Raw genomic sequence first — 17,182 nt, forward strand, 5'->3', positions numbered from 1 at the left:
AGATTCACCCTGTAGCCACCTCGGCCGCAGGGGGACCCTATAAAATGACCATCCCGGACGGGACACTTTGGAGAATGAAAGAGGATACTGTTGAGCATGAAACCAAGACAAGTGATGTGAGGACGGGCAGGCCCCGCTAGTCAGAGGCACGGCCTCCTGCTGGTCCGTGCTTGACAATACTACTCTCCTCTGCTTTGGTCTGTGTCCTTCACCCAGAGCTTGGCATGTAGCTTACATTGCGTTAAATGTAAACGTCGCCATTCCCTTCTCCAGGGAATCTTCCTGCCCCAGGGATCAAACCTGGGTCTCCGGCATTGCAGGCAGATTCCTTACCTTCTGAGCCACCAGGGAAGCCCCATTAAACATCACAGAGAATGCAAACCAGCAACTAAAATCACAGAGCATACCATAACACATCATGACCGGGAAAGTCTGCTCACAGGGAGCCTTCCGTCTTCACTGCAACAGGACTCTGGCTGTCTTTGAGCGACAGCCACGCTGGTAGCCTTGCCATTGAAACTAACTGACGTTCACTCTGACTAAGGCATGAAGACCATGTGCATGCTTTGGTTTTTAAATCTTTGATCCAGAATATACCCGAGTGACTCACTGGACTATTTTGGTCTTGGGAATCAAGCTGCAGTGGGTCTTGCTGCAACCAACACGTGTCGGGGTAGACAGAGGACCTCCTAAGAAACCACGAGCACACGTGCGGAGACCAGGGGATCCTGCAGACCCGATGGGGCAGGCACCGCTCGAAAACCTCCTGAGCCCTGATCATATTCCTGTATGTTAAGTCATCTCCAAATCCTCTCCGGGGTCAGCAATCATTTATGTACATTAACCCCTCTTCTCCAAGTCCTCTTGGCTAAAACAACATCTCAAATCTAGGACTCTGGGTTTCTAGCTTCTTCATCACTGGCCAAAATAAAAAATAAAAATAAATTTTAAAAGATATCTTACCAGGGAGGCTTAAAGAATAATAAATCACTTTTAAAAACATACAGCACTGGATTTCTGAGCTCACAAGTAAAAATACTGATTATAAAAATTTAGAGAATAAAGAAAGGGGCAAAGAAGAAAATTAAAATTACCCAAATGAATCCCAACCACCCAGGCAAAGCTAACGTTAGTATTTCAGTGCATGACTTTGCAGACTATTTTTGTGCATATATCTTTAACTATTTAATATATATATGTTAACATAGATACAGAAATTTCTCATACAATCAAGACCTCTCTGTGTATGTAATTTTAATACCGCTTTTATCCCTTAGCATTTTATTGTGACTATTTTCTGCAGACACTAACCATAGTTTTGTAAACGTTTTCTTTTTTTAGTTGCAAAATATTCCATTCAAATGGAATATGCAAACACGGGTTGTAAAGATGACTATTTATACATAATTGTTAAGTGACCAGTGGCATAGCCAGCATGCCTTGGTTGCAATGAAATACGTTTGGCTCTTTTAAACAAAACACAAGTGGGGAATGATATGCTAAGTCACTCAGCTTCAAGAACTTACAGTCAATCCACTTAGAAAAAATTCAAGACCTCTGAAGTGGACAGAGATCCAAATGAGGGTGGTATGAGACACATTTCTGTATAGGCTGACCAGAGAAGACACTCTGGGAGGGCAGGTTTGCCGATACTCCAGCTCCTAGCTTGTGTGTTTATTTGCCTGCACTGAGTCGTGGTGGCGGCATGCAGAATCCTTAGCTGCAGTACGTGGGGTCCAGTTTCCTGACCAGGGATTGAACCCGGGCCCCCTGCATTGGGAGTGTGGAGTCTCAGCCCCTGGACCACAGGGGAAGTCTCAATAATTTTAAAATCATACATCATTACTCTAAACATTGTTATGCTTTCTGCAGGCTTTGCCCTGCACCAGAGAATGCCCATATGCCCTCAGCGGTGGCAGACCCCTGTAACCCCATGGGCTGCAGCCTGCCAGGCTCCTCTGTTCACGGGATTTCCCAGGCAAGAATGCTTGCATGGGTACCCATTCCCTGGGAAATCCCACGGACAGAGGAGCCTGGCAGGCTACAGTCCACGAGGTCACAAAGAGTGGGACACAACTGAAGTGACTGAGCACACACACACACACAGCATAGCGTTTCCAGGATGTTCCGTGTTGTCTCAGCAAAAAGCCTGAGTTGAAAACCATTGCTTAATACTCAACCCGGCGGCAGTGAACGTGGAAGGGAACGCAGTCCTGAGCCTCTAGAAGAACCAACCAACACACAATTAAAGGAAGCTCGCCACAATGGCATTCACAGCTCCACACAACCCCCTTCCTTCCTCCCCTGCCCCCTTGATCATCTCAAACCTTCCTAGTCACAGATCACACACTTCCTAACAAACATCAGCCCATAAGCACCAAACAACGTGATGCCTGCGGAGCAGGCCAAGCAGGTGTTTTTCAGTATTAGATACAACAGCAGCTCAAGATTCCTCCCCAAGAAGTGTTGTTGTTTTTCAGTCGCTAAGTTGTGTCTGACTCTTTGAGACCTCATGGACTGCAGCACACCAGGCTTCCCTGTCCATCACCATCTCCTGGAGCTTGCTCAAACTCATGTCCATCAAGTCGGTGATGTCATCCAGCCATCTCATCCTCTGTCACCCCCTTCTCCTCCTGCCCTCAATCTTCCCCAGCACCAAGGTCTTTTCCAATGAGTCAGCCTTTACATCAGGTGGCCAAAGTATTGGAGCTTCAGCTTCAGCATCAGTCCTTCCAATGAATATTCAGGGCTGATTTCTTTAGGATGGACTCGTTTGATCTTGCAGTCCAAGGGACTCTCAAGAGTCTTCTCAACACCACAAATTGGTCCTGAGAAGTATTAAAACACCCAGCATTAAAGTATTAAAAGTATTAAGTATTAAAAGATCCCAGCATTCTTGTCTTTTCCTATGCATGTTTGTTATATATGGTCACTCATCCTCTGTTTGGAGAAGGCAATGGCACCCCATTCCAGTACTCTTGCCTGGAAAACCCCATGGACAGAGGAGCCTGGTAGGCTGTAGTCCATGGGGTTGCTAGAGTCAGACACGACTGAGCGACTTCACTTTCACTTTTCACTTTCATGCACTGGAGAAGGAAATGGCAACCCACTGCAGTGTTCTTGCCTGGAGAACCCCAGGGACGGGGGAGCCTGGTGGGCTGCCGTCTGTGGGGTCGCACAGAGTCGGACACGACTGAAGCGACTTAGCAGCAGCAGCAGCAGCAGCACCCTCTGTTGTTGTTTAGTCGCTAAGTGTGTCCAATTTTTTCGACCCCATGGGCTGTAGCCAGCCAGGCCCCTCTGTCCATGGAATTCTCCAGGCAAGAACACTGGAGTGGGTTGCCATTTCCTTCTCCAGCGGATCTTCCTGAGCCAGGGATCAAGTCCATGTCTCCTGCATTGGCGGGCAGATTCCTTACAGCCGAGCCACCAGGGAAGCCCATGAAGGACAAGATTTGCCCAGAAATACCAGAACCGCAGCATTCAGAGCGACACAAGCAGGCCACAAACACCCCCTGGCCTGTAGACGAACGATGAAGCTGTAGCTCAGCACGCTTAAGAACTCTAGCCAAAGCCCTCAGACTAACACAGGCTAGAAGTGGGGCTCGAACCAAGGTCCTTTGGGCTGGGGGTCTAGAGTTCAGTCTAGAAACTACTTCTGTCGTTGCCCCAGGGGGGACGGAGGCGGCTCCACGCAGACCCGGTAGCACCGAAAAGCACAGTGTGTTCTGGTGTCGTTTTATGGTAGCACTGCCTGTTCTGGAATCCAGAGAGCAGCCAAGCTTCTCCCGGCGGCTGGAATGTCCTTGCGACACAGGTCAGCAGACCAGAGTCCATGCCCTGTAGAGAAGATGCTGAGCTGCCCCTGCTCACTGAGGCGGCGGCCCACACTGTCGCTCCGGCCGGCTGTGCCCCCGGCGGGATCCAAAGCCCGCTGGTGAGGGGCTCTGCGCACGGCCAGGGGCTGCAGGCAGGGCACGGTGCAGCCTGGCGTTTGCACGTTCCGACCCCGAGGGCGTGCGACTCATTCCCAGGGCGAGCAGAAAACCCCCCTCACTTCACCTTCCTTTCCAAACCGCCTGCTTTCGGATTTCTACACAGAAATCCTGACCGAAACTGACTTCGTGCTTTCTGAAAAAGAAAGCAATCTGACTGCCAAGCAGGGAGGAAAAGTTATGGAAAGTGGTGCATAGCACATAGCTGGCTTCTGGTTTTTTTTTTTTTTTTGGTGATGTGTGATTGACAATTAAAGTGGAATCTCGCTGGCCTGGGCTCGTTCCTGGCCACTCCAGAGCCAGAGAAGCTGGTGACAGTTCCCATAACTATCAGAACCAGACTTGGAACAGAAGGCAGAGGCCCCAGCTGACCTCCGCCGGCCGAGGGGCACCTCGGGGGTGCTGGGCAGCAGCTCCCCGGAGAGGCCCCCGGAGGCCAGAGCACCCCGCGGCTTTCTCAGCAGCCCGCCTTCCCAAACCAGCTCAGCCCAGAACAAAAACGACCCTGTCAGGCACCACAAACAGTGGGAAAAAACACGCCTGTGGACAAAGCAAGGCCATTCAGCGGCCCCCGAGGGCTGTTTCCCACCCCTCGGGCACAGGGACCCAACAACACCCGCAGAGTCCGCTGTAGAAAGGGAAAGAAAGACACGTCTGTGGGAGGAGGAAGGCGTGAAGTCCAGGGCAAGCTGTTTCTCTTGTTCTTTCCATTTCACTGCGACCACGTGCTGCCGCTGGGCAGGCTGCGGGCTGAGCCAGGGGTGCCCACAAGAGGTTTAGAAACCGTGTCACATGGACCCCTAGGGACCACGGGGGAGTGGAGTATAACACGGACAGGAAGCGAGGGTTGTCCTTCAGTCGCTCAGTCGTGTCCGGCTCTTTGAGACCCCATGGACTGTAGCACGCTAGGCCTCCCTGTCCATCACCAACTCCCGGAGTTTACCCAAACTCATGTCCATTGAGTCAGTGATGCCATCCAGCCATCTAATCCTCTGTCATCCCCTTCTCCTCCTGCCCTCAGTCTTTCCCGGAATCAGGCTCTTTTCCAGTGAGTCGGCCACAATCAGCTTCCAAGATGCTCTAGTATGTGTAGGGATCGACTCATTCCACTTTGCCCCGGACATTCCTGGTTTTGAAACTGAAAGCCCGCTGGACATCGGGCACTGCATGCAGGATCTCAGTTCCCCAACCAGGGATTGAACCCTTGCCTCCTGCAGTGGAAGCATAGAGCTCCAACTACTGGACCGCCAGGGAGTTCCCCAACTTTCAATTTTAATAAAAATTTATAAACCAAAACAAAAACAAAAACACTGAAAGTCCAGTCCCAGTTCCCCGGGAACCCACTCAGTCCCTGGCAGATCGGTAGGGTTTGTCATCCTGTAACTAACAAAGATCCAGATTATAGATTTTACAGCTCATGTTAACAAGTATAAGATAAAGAAGAACAAAGGAACCGTCATTAAGTCAGAGATTCTTAGGACTTTGTGTTCACGTCTATTCAACTGTCACAGTATTTCTATGAGGTCCATTTTACAGATAAGTAAACTGTGTACAGATGTGAGAGTTGGACTATAAAGAAGGCTGAGCGCTGAAGAACTGATGCTTTTGAACTGTGGTGTTAGAGAAGACTCTTGAGAGTCCCTTGGACTGCAAGGAGATCCAACCAGTCCATTCTGAAGGAGATCAGCCCTGGGATTTCTTTGGAAGGAATGATGCTAAAGCTGAAACTCCAATACTTTGACTACCTGATTTGAAGAGCCGACTCATTGGAAAAGACCCTGATGCTGGGAAAGATTGAGGGCAGGAGGAGAAGGGGACGACAGAGGATGAGACGGTTGGATGGCATTGCTGACTCAGTGAATATGAGTTTGAGCACACTCCAGGAGACAGTGAAGGACAGGGAAGGCTGGCCTGCTGCCGTCCACGGGGTCACAAAGAGTCAGACACAACTTGGTGACTGAAGAACAACAACAGAGAATCAGACTCCCCAGGTGGCTTAGAGGGTAAAGAAACTGCCTGCAATGCAGGAGACCTGGGTTCGATCCCTGGGTTGGGAAGATCCCCTGGAGAAGGAAATGGCAACCCACTCCAGTAGTCTTGCCTAAAAATTTCCATGGATAGAGGAGCCTGGTGGGCTGTAGCCCTTGAGGTTGAAAGAGTCAGACACGACTGAGTGAACATGCTCGAAAACTTAGAATCAGAAAGCCAAGTGCCACAAGGCTGCATGACAACTAGTCATCAGGAGAAAGCTCATAAGCATCACTTGACTTGTCTCATCTTGAGAGGGCAGCTTGCAGCCCTTAAGGGAAGGTCCGCCAACTGTGCGGCTTTCCCATATGCGAAACTGAGGCAGTACACCCCTAAACGCCAACCCTACAGCTTGCTGCATCCCAAGACAGCAGAATTTATCACCTCAGACGAGAACGAACGGCTCTCTCTCTTTAAGTATGTTTTACCTGGGGCTACAAATGTTTGTTGGTGTAATTAATTACTATTCTTCCCCAAACATATTTTTTTAATCATTCATAGAATTTCAAACATTAGAATCTTCCCTAATTCAATGTCATCACGATCTTCGGTTACACTAACCTTTAGCTGCTCTCCTAGAAATCCACATTCTTAAGTGTGAAACGTGCAGATCCAAATATAAGTTTAGTTAGAATACCATGACTGCCATCAAGATGCTTTGGGGCCTTTGGACAGGAAGCACACCTTTACAAATTCTTCTGTATTTCTGAAACGCGCAGTAGAGACACTGAATGCCCTCTGAAAGCACGCACATCTCCCCGTTTTTCTGAGCCTCCCTGTGGTTTGTTCTGGACGGTGGGATGTGAGTAGAAACGGCAGGTGCCCCTTCTAGTTCAGGAATCAGTGAAAAGCCCAGGCTGGAATCTCTGGTCCCCTCCTCTCCTGCCACAGACACCTTCAACACCCACTTGCGGTACATGGCGTTTCTGCAAGAGCGCAGTCGGAGCCTCGTCCAGCTGTACCCGACGTGAAGTGAGTAAAAGAGCACTTGTGTGAGGTCACTGAGGGTCGCTGGTTACTGCCTCACCCCAGGGGAGCTCATCCGGGCGACCTTCTTCTTCCTTCCTATTTTTCTCAATTATGAAATTTCTTGCATGGGTCTTAAGAAAAAACATCCAAACTTAAAATAAGGCAGGAGGAACTTCCCTGGTTGTCCAATGGCTAAGACTCCATGTTCTTCAAGATAGGGGAGCCCAGGTTCGATCCCTGGTCGGGGAACTATATCCTGCATCCTGAAACGAAGAGTGAGCACGCTGCAACTGCACACGATCACCCTGGCCGCTGGACTGGCCCACGTGATCAGTTCTCATCACTGAAATACGAGACGTGAAATACGTCACTTCCGGGCTGAGGCAGCAAGATGCGCCGTCGTCATGGAGACGGGGGACAAGACCATCTTCTCCAGATGGTACGACCACACGATGACAGAGCCGCAAGCCGGCCGGGTCACTGAGTCATTGTGTGGGGCGGGGTTTCCTGACGATTCATTTGGGACATAGGGCATGAGTAAGGAATAATATTTTTCTTGTATTAAGCCACTGAAATGTGAAGGTTTTCTGCAAGCTAGTCTAAGCGGGTGAGTATAGTAAGAATAATAACTCCGTTTCAATGAAAAGATAACTGGAGTCTTGAGAATTCATACCCCAATGTTTCTTCATCAAATCGACCATTGCCTAATTATTGGGTTGGCCAAAATTTTCCTTCAGGTTTTTCCATGAGATATTAGGGGAAAATCAGAAAGAACATTTTGGCCAAAACAATACTTCTTTTAAAACTTTTATTTTATATTGGAATAAAGTTCTTGAGTGCCCCTTGGACTGCAAGGAGATCAAACCAGTCCATCCTAAAGGAAATCAATCCTGAATATTCATTGAGGGACTGATGCTGAAGCTTTAATACTTTAGCCACCTGATGTGAAGAACCAACTTGTTGGCGAAGACCCTAGTGCTGGGAAAGATTGAAGCGGGGAAGAGAAGGGGACGACAGAGGATGAGATGGTTGGATGGCATCACCAACTCAATGGACATGAGCTAGAGCAAACTCCGGGAGATGGTGAAGGACAGGGAAGCCTGGCGTGCTGCAGCCCATGGGGTGGCAAAGAGTTAGACATGACTGAGTGACTGAACAACAACAAAAAACAGTTGAACAATGTTGTGCTGCTGCTGCTAAGTCGCTTCAGTCGTGTCCGACTCTGTGCGACCCCACAGACGGCAGCCCACCAGGCTCCCCCGTCCCTGGGATTCTCCAGGCAAGAACACTGGAGTGGGTTGCCATTTCCTTCTCCAATGCATGAAAGTGAAAAGTGAAAGTAAAGTCGCTCAGTCCTGTCTGACTCTTAGCAACCCCATGGACTACAGCCCACCAGGCTCCTCCGTCCATGGGATTTTCCAGGCAAGAGTACTAGAGTGGGGTGCCATTGCCTAGTTTAAACTAATTCAGTTATCCACATGCATGTATCTATTCTTTTTCAGATTCTTTTCTCATATAGGTTATTCCCCTGTGTTGTACAGCAGGTCTTTGCTGATTATTTATTTTATATATAGTAGCCTGTATATGTTAATTCCAACCTCCTAATTTATTCCTACCCACCATGCTTCCCCCATGTCTGTGACTCTGTTTCTGTTTTGTAAATAAGTGCATATGTATCTTTTTTTTTTTTTAGATTTCACATATACGTGATATGCTATTTGTCTCTGTCTGATCTATTCACTTTGTATGACAATCTCAGAACTTTAAATTTTTGTATAAATTGATGAGATGTGGAGTTTAGAGGACACGCTGCCCCACAACAGAAGACTGAACCAACTAAAAAAATCACCAAATAACGTTTTACTACAATCTAAAAAGAATTCCATGCACACAGCTCAAACGAGTTTAGATGACAGAATTCTACAGGAATGAAACAAGAATTACAACGACAATAACCGTGAACAGCAATAATGATATAAATACATCAGCTGAGGGCCTATGATACCCCCAGAACTACATTCTTTGTTTTATTTAGCTATGACATGTAATAATCATCACAACAAAGTTAACAAATTAGATACTGAAGCAAACAGCTGGCTGCCCACTCAGTGTGCTAACAAAATCAAAGCTTTTCTGAAAACGGGTGGCAGAGATGATGGCACCTCCACCAGCCTCAGGAGATGAAAAGCAATTAATGAGTTCATGTCTGGCACACACCCCTAGATATAATAATGATATTTACACTTTCCCAAGGTTAAGAAAACCAGTCAATCCTAAAGGAAATCAACCCTGAATATTCACTAGAAGGACTGATGCTGAAGCTCCAATACTTTGGTCATCTGATGCAAAGAACTAACTCATTGGAAAAGACCCTGATGCTGGGAAAGATTGAGGACAGGAGGAGAAGGGGGCGACAGAGGATGAGATGGTTGGATGGCATCACCGACTCAATGGACGTGAGTTTGAGCAAACTCTGGGAGATGGTGAAGGACAGGGGAGCCTGGCGTGCTGCAGTCCATGAGGTGCCAACGAGCAGGACACGACTTAACAACTGAACAACAAAGGTTAAAAAAAAGAAAGAGGAGCCTAAAACAGAGACTAGAGGTGGCCCACAAAGCCCAGATAGTCACGGACTCTTTACCAAGAAAAGCTGGCTAACCGCTAGCTTACACCAACCACGGTAAACTAACCCCTCCTGCAGATATGGGTTTGAGGGGGAAATAAAGAACAGCATTCAGCTCCAGGTTTGAAATCTGAGAAGTCGGCTGGGAGCCCCTGAAAAGCTTTTCCTTCCTGATTAAAACAAGACCCAGAGGAGAAATGACCCCCTTCTTTCCCAGCCCTTTGAAGTCGTCAGGTGCTTGCTGTGGTTCAGTGGCTCAGTTGTGTCCGACTCTGCGACCCCATGGACTGCAGCAGGCCAAGCTCCTCTGTCCTTCACGATCTCCCGGGGTTTGCTCAGATTCATGCCCATTGGGTCAGTGGTATGTAGCCATTTCATCCTCTGCTGCCCCTTCATGATATTTAGGGCCAGAGAGCAACCATACCAGAAAGAAAAAGCCAAGGAAGTCACAAATTGAAGAGATTCCCGCCCAAGCTGGAGCGTGGTTAAATGACTGACTTAAGGAACTCTGGAATGCGGGTGCCACCCCAGGTGTCTTTGTGTAAGAAAGCTCTGCTGCTGCAACCACTTCTGTCGGGATTCAGCTAGTGCAGGCGACAGAACCCTACTCTCTTTCCACTGTCCCTCAGTAAAGGACATCACATCCCCAGTAAAATGGAAGCGGAGAAGCTGCTCTCAGCAGTGTCCTCCTTCAGAACAGGTAGGGGGTCCCCCACATGCCCCCAGCTCAGGTCTCTCTAACTCTCGCTCAGGAAACCAAGCTCCAAATCTTTGAAATTCAGCCTTGAATAGTATTAACAAATGCTCCAGCAATCCCCACGTCACAAGGTTAGAATCTTGCATTTATAAAAAGATTTTTGTGAGCAAAATGCTGTTGACGCCATCCCTTAAAAATGTTGCTACTTATGAAATACTATCCGCAGACATGTATGTTCAAAATAACCTCGATATCTCTTTATAAAAGTTCCTTGAGTGTACCTTTTCAATTGCCCTGAGTCTCCCTAACATGAAACAAAAGTCACCTTGAGCTCGGTCAGTCAGGCTCTCGGTAAGAAATGTCATCAAACGTGTATGCGCCCATGACAACGTGAGAAGGTTATTCCCTCTGGCACGGTCGGAACATCTGTGCTGATCATTTACTCTGGTCAAGACTGGCTCCTGGGGATAATGACTTAATCACTGGAGCCTGGGAGCTTTCACCAAGCTCAGAGGCTGTCACTGCACTGGGTGATGAAAAAACCACTGCTGGCTAACAGACACGGGCCAAGTTACAACACCTTCCCGATCCTTCTCTGCTTGCCTCCACAGAAACACAACAAAGGATGCCTACTACGGCACCGGGAGCTGAGTTTGTCTGAGTACAGCCCTTAAAAGCTGAAGACTTCTACAGTCATGGTTGTGACCTGCCAGGCATCAGGACCTTTCAATTCAAGGCAGTGGTTTTTAACCTTGGCTGTACTTTCCCATCCCCAGGGAGCTTTAAAACATGCTGATGCCTGGACCTACCTCTGGCGTTCTGATTACTTGTTCCAAATGCAGCCTGGGCACTGGTGTCCAAAAGATCCCCCAGGTGATTCCAATACACAGTCGATGTTGAGAAACACTGACCCAAGGTCAACGGCAAATAGAAGAGTATGTAATTACAGAGCTACACCCAAGAGAAAAATAACTAAACTGCATTTAACAGAGGGCTAATAGAGAGGAATAGAAAAGGTTCCTTCCACTATGTAACACTTCCAAAAAGAGCAGGAAATCAATTACTATTAATCAACAAGCAACTCAAAAATACACACACACACTGCAAATTATTTAAAGAAAGGACAAAAAAAGTAAAATAAAATGAGGGACTTTAGCTACATAAATTATAGGTTGTGCTATGCTGTGTCATGAAATCAAAAGACGCTTACTCCTTGGAAGGAAAGTTATGACCAACCTAGATAGCATATTCAAAAGCAGAGACATTACTTTGCCAACAAAGGTTCGTCTAGTCAAGGCTATGGTTTTTCCTGTGGTCATGTATGGATGTGAGAGTTGGACTGTGAAGAAAGGTGAGAGCCGAAGAATTGATGCTTTTGAATTGTGGTGTTGGAGACTCTTGAGAGTCCCTTGGACTGCAAGGAGATCCAACCAGTCCATCCTAAAGGCGATCAGTCCTGGTGTTCGTTGGAAGGACTGATGTTGAAGCTGAAACTCCAATACTTTGGCCACCTCATGTGAAGAGTTAACTCATGGGAAAAGACCCTGATGCTGGGAGGGACTGGGGGCAGGAGAAGAAGGGGATGACAGAGGATGAGATGGCTGGATGGCATCACCGACTCAATGTACATGAGTTTGGGTGGACTCCCGGAGTTGGTGATGGACAGGGAGGCCTGGTGTGCTGGGATTCATGGGGATGCAAAGAGTCGGACACGACTGAGTGACTGGACTGAACTGAACTGATGCTGTGTTTATGAATTTATTAATAATTTTTCTTTCCAATTCGATTTCCCCTTAGAAACAGAAGTTATTTAAAGAGTGATGTTTCCATTGTTTTAAAAAAATGTGTTCACTTTTTTTTTTTTGCTAGTAATTTCCTACTGTGTTGCAGTAGGCTTAGTGACTGTGGCCTATAAATCTCTATTTAGGGAACTCTCTTTTTTTGGCTGAGTTTTACATAATCCATACTCTGTGAAAAGCAGAAAACTGGATAAGTAAAGTTGCTTGAAGCACACACCCACAAAAGAAAGGTCAGGGGGGTTTCGCCAGTGGTCCTGTGGTTAAGACTCCATGCTTCCACTGCAGGGGCACAGGCTCGATCTCTGATCAGGGAACTAAGATCCCACATGTCATATGGCACGGCCAAAAGTAAATAAAAATAAAAAATAAATAAGAGAGAGAGGTGGCCAGAAGGAGACCCAATTAAGGAAAGGAAATGAGCACGCTGGGCCGCGTTGGTCATAAGCATCACCTGCAGCCCCCTAGCCACACCTTCAAGCGCACGTCAAAGTCTTGTTTACTTTAAAGTAAACCCACCTCCTCAAGACCCTAGTCCAGGGGTCAGCAAACTGCCTCCGAGGGCCCGATTTGGCCCGTTGCCTGTTTGGGTAAATAAAGTTTTGCTAGAATGTCACGCGCTCACTCACCGACTCACGATCTGCCTGCTTTCAGCCCACAACAGCAGGGCAGGGGTGCACACGGAGCCAGATGCCCGCAGACCCGGCCGTCTGGCCTTTGGGGGAACAGTGTGCAGACCACCGCTCATGTCCACAGTCTGGGATTCTAGTATCAGGCACTAAAGTGCCACCTTTCATGCTTTGCCCACAGGTGCTGAGGAGTCTCCTTCTGTCCAGCCATGTTTTATTCACTCCCCTCTCCGGTTCTCATCCGAAGGATGCTCCCCAAACAACTCCTGTGTGAAAAACGCCCCTCTCCGATCTTTTTCCTGAGGGACAAGACCCTAGACACAGAGCCCGCTTTCTAACTGTGCATCTGACCACGCTGCGCCCCTGCCAACCGGCGCTGACTTCCCCTCGCCTGCACTCAGGGGCCCTGAAGAACAATGGACCCCGTGACACCCAAGCGCATCGCCAGCAGCAGAGCCCTGAGAAAGCAGCTCTCTGGGGGAGGAACGCTCAGATATTTGCCAATTTCCATGGTGTAAACATTTCCACCAGTGTCCATTTCAAACTACCCACAGTTTGACAACCAGCTTGCAAAACACGGTTGCTTAGTCACTAAGTTGTGCCTGACCCTTTGTGACCCCATGGACTGAAGCCCACCAGGCTCCTCTGTCTGTGGGATTCCCCAGGCAAGAATACTGGAGTGGGTTGCCATTTCCTTCTCCAGGGGATCTTCCTGACCCAGGGACTGAACCTGGGTCTCCTGCAGTGGAAAGCAGGGTCTTGACCACTGTCGCCTGGGAAGCCCTGCAAAACGACAGGCTATTTCATAAATGGCTCTCATGAACCGGACATGAGCCAGCTCCAGCGAGCTGCTGATGACCCCTGACCGGTCGCCGCCATCCCTCACTCACACCTCACTCCAGTCGGGACAAATCCTCGCTGCTCCCAGACCACCGGGAGGCTCTGAGGTCCCACGCCCTCACTCAGGGCGCTTCCTCTGTCTAGACCAGGCTTCCTTTCCCGACTGACTCACGAAGACCGACTCAGAGTTCTGGATTCGGCTCAAATCAAATCATTTCCACAAACATTTTTCAAGATTCACCTCTACTCATTCCATTTAAATAGAATAGAATCTGTTTAAATAGAATCCTCCTGCTTTTTCGTCCACAAGTACCAAAAATACCTTCCCGTCACTGTCGTCCTATTACATTTCATGATATACACTTTTGGGCGTGTGTCCCAAGTCGCTTCAGTCGTGTCCGACTCTTTGCGACCCTATGGACTGTAGTTCCTCAGGCTCCTCTGTCCGTGGCATTCTCCAAGCAAGAATACTGGAGTGGGTGCCATTTCCATCTCCAGGGGATTTTCCAGACCCAGGGATCAAACTCTTATGTCTCCTTCATTGGCAGGTGGGTCCTTTACCTCTAGCACGACCTGTATATTTACAAAGCTGTACAGTCTGGACTGTAAAGACTCAGGGCAGGATCTATTTTATATTTTTCTGGCACAAATGCATGCGTGCGTGCTCAGTCGTGTCCGACTGTTTGCGACCCCATGGACTGTAGCCCACCAGACTCCTCTGTACCTGGAATTCTCCAGGCAAAAATACTGGACTGGATCGCCATTTCCTTCTCCAAGGGCTCTTCTCAACCCAGGGATCAAATCCATGTTTCCTGCATTGCAGGCAGATTCTTTACCATCTGAGCTACCTGAGAAGCCCTATAGATTATATTATTATATATAATTTTAGTAACATAATATTATAATATATGTAACATGTTATAAATATATTAAACATTATATAATTGTAATAATGCATTGTATATAATATAATATTTTACATATAAAGAATGTTTCAGATAATACAGAATCTTCACATCAACCCTATGTCCAGGGTACTCCTGTTATCCCCATTTCAGAGACTGAAGATGTCAAGTCATTTGCCCAAGGCTACACAGCTAATTGGGCTTCGCTGGGAGCTAAGTCAGTAAAGAATCTGCCTGCAGTGCAGGAGACCTGGGTTCAATCCCTGGGTTGAGAAGATCCCCTGGAAAAGGAAATGGCAACCCACTCCGGGATTCTTGCCTGACGAATCCCATGGACAGAGGAGCCTGGCAGGCCATAGTCCACGAGTTCGCAAGAGTCAGATACAACTTAGGGACTAAGCCACCACCGCCGCCACACGGCTAATCAGAGGGGAACCAGGATTTAAACCCAGGCTCTTCATCACGGTGAGAGGAGACAACCAGGCTCCTCTACGACGTCTCACCACTGTCGAGAGGTGGGTCCCTCCTGGAGCTCTCCGAGGGGAGTGCTGGCCTCTGGCCCGACCTTGGCTTTGATCAGGCACGGCTGAGCACGCGCACGGCCCTGCCACACCCGCACACACTGCAGTCGTCGGGGGAGCCTTTCCTCAGCAACTCACCAGGTGGAAAGCTGTGAACCCTCAGGACAAAAGAAGCCAGAGGCAAGAAAGGAAAGCAAAGCACCTCCCTCATCAGCAATGAACACAAACTCTCTGAACCTTGCTAGAAGGAGCCTCGAGGAGGCAAAGCACCACAAGGACGTCGGGCCATGCAAACAGCTCGTCCACCGACCACAGGAAGGAGCCTCGAGTCACCTGGAGATGCTGAAGAGGGCCCAAGGGTCGGGATGCGGCTAAGTTGACAAACAGAAGCAAAGTACAAAGAAGTGTGGGAAGAGCCGTGGCCAGCAGTGGCCACCTTCGAGTGAGCGAGCCCAGGACGGCGCAGTGACCGCAGCGGCCAGAGGGACAGCAGTGGAAGTCACGAGCCGCCCACACCGCCAGGAACCAGCCCAGGACCCAGTGACCTTTCCCTGGCCCCCCGCGCCCAACAGACCAGCAAGGTGGTCACGTTTCTTATATAAAAACGACTGCACAAGAAGAAAAAAGGCTGCCTTTTCAGAAAGAGTTTCATGAAAAACAGAGTTCAGCGAGGCCTCCACACTTAGAAAGCTCCTTGTTGTTCAGTCACTAAGTCTGTCTGACCCCATGGGCCGCAGCACGCCAGGCTTCCCTGTCCTCCACTATCTCCTAGAGTTTGCTCAAACTCATGTCCATTGAGTCCATGATGCCATCCAACCATCTCAGCCTCTGTCGTCCCCTTCTCCTCCCGCCTCCAATCTTTCCCAGCATCAGGGTCTTTTCAAATGAATCAGTTCTTCACATCAGGTGGCCAAAGTATTGGAGCTTCAGCTTCAACATCAGTCCTTCCAATGAATATTCAGGGTTGATTTCCTTTAGGATGGACTGGTTTGCTTTGACTTTAGTTGTTTAAAAAATGCTGAGAATATTTCCCTACAAATCTGGATGAGGGAGCCAGCTGGTTGACTTTATGATGGGCTCGGGAGTCCTGGGGACACAAGGAGGAAGACAAGACAAAGGAGAGAGATGCTGCGACCGCAGCACGGTGCGTCTGTCCTGCCTCCTGAAGGACCGAGCGTGGACGGAGCCTCGCTGTTTCTGGCCGAGGCTGCCGGACTTGCTTCCCTGCTCCTGACCCTGTGTCTCTCTGCTGCCTTCCATTCACGGCATCCCAGTTTCAGGGTTTTGTTTTGTGTGTGTTTCTGTGTGTCTGTTGGCTGTGCCCCACGGCATGTGGGATCTTAGTTCCCAACCCGGGACTGAACCTGGTCCCGCTGAACCAGGGGAGTCCCTCAAGTTCAGGTTGAAAGGGCCTTGGCTCCCAGCTGACCTCAACGGTCTGGTGTACCTGCATCTCCCTAGACCCAGCCGTCCCTCTTTTCTTTATTTCTTTTTTTTTTTTGAGAGAGAGAGAGTAGAGGGAGAGAAATGCTAAATGCTTGAAGTGAAAAGGGTCCTCACACATCAGAATTTCAGAAGAGCTACCACTCGGTTTTACAAACTATAAATGGTTTAAAAGATTAGGCTCTGTATCCAGTAGTTGAGTGATTCGTAAAACAAATTGGCCACTCAAAGTGTTTGAAATCAAACATCCACAGGAAAAATCATCTCATCATCAAGTCTGAAGATTTCATGAATGGCCAAAACGACAAACCCGGGTTAGAATACCAGAAACGAGCCCTGTGAAACGAGCCTGTGAAGCGTGGTGCGGATGCCATCCTCCCCCCACCCCCTGCTCTGCTCCATCCGCACCCCCTCCCCGCCTCCGCTCCATCCGCCCTGAGCTGCCTCCCGGGACCCCCGGCCTCTCGTCTCCCCCCTGCTTCTGGGGAGGCAGCTGACTTCACCCAAGGCTGCCGCCCTGCAGAGGCACAGCCATGGCAAAGGCACAGCACCTTCATTAGGCGGGGAGGGGTCTTCATTAGGCGGGGAGGGGTCTATCAGTTGTCCCCTCTTTTCCAGGCCTTTCCAGCTGTGGGCTCCCCGCTGGGGAAACACAAACCGTGCCCCATGGTCACTCCTCTGATGCTTCGTGAACTGACTTCCTTCTGGTCCGCTACCGCTCACCCTTCTGAACACC

General features: G+C 48.9%; 1 protein-coding gene across 2 annotated transcripts in view; it reads right to left on the bottom strand.

Annotated features, from left to right (window-relative positions):
• The window catches only part of MAP2K6 (mitogen-activated protein kinase kinase 6), a 106,186-nt gene that overhangs the window by 59,090 nt on the left and 29,914 nt on the right, over positions 1–17,182 (bottom strand). The window contains exon 1 of one of the 2 annotated variants that reach the window (XM_027519121.1): positions 408–546. The exons of the other annotated variant lie outside the window; for it this stretch is intronic. Within the exon in view, the coding sequence (XP_027374922.1) occupies positions 408–420 (13 nt within the window). The 5' untranslated portion in view covers positions 421–546. Of the gene's footprint in view, positions 1–407; positions 547–17,182 lie in introns of those variants that run through there. 2 annotated transcript variants of the gene reach the window in all.

The sequence above is a fragment of the Bos indicus x Bos taurus genome, chromosome 19 (genome assembly GCF_003369695.1).
Source record: "Bos indicus x Bos taurus breed Angus x Brahman F1 hybrid chromosome 19, Bos_hybrid_MaternalHap_v2.0, whole genome shotgun sequence".
Taxonomy (NCBI): domain Eukaryota; kingdom Metazoa; phylum Chordata; class Mammalia; order Artiodactyla; family Bovidae; genus Bos; species Bos indicus x Bos taurus.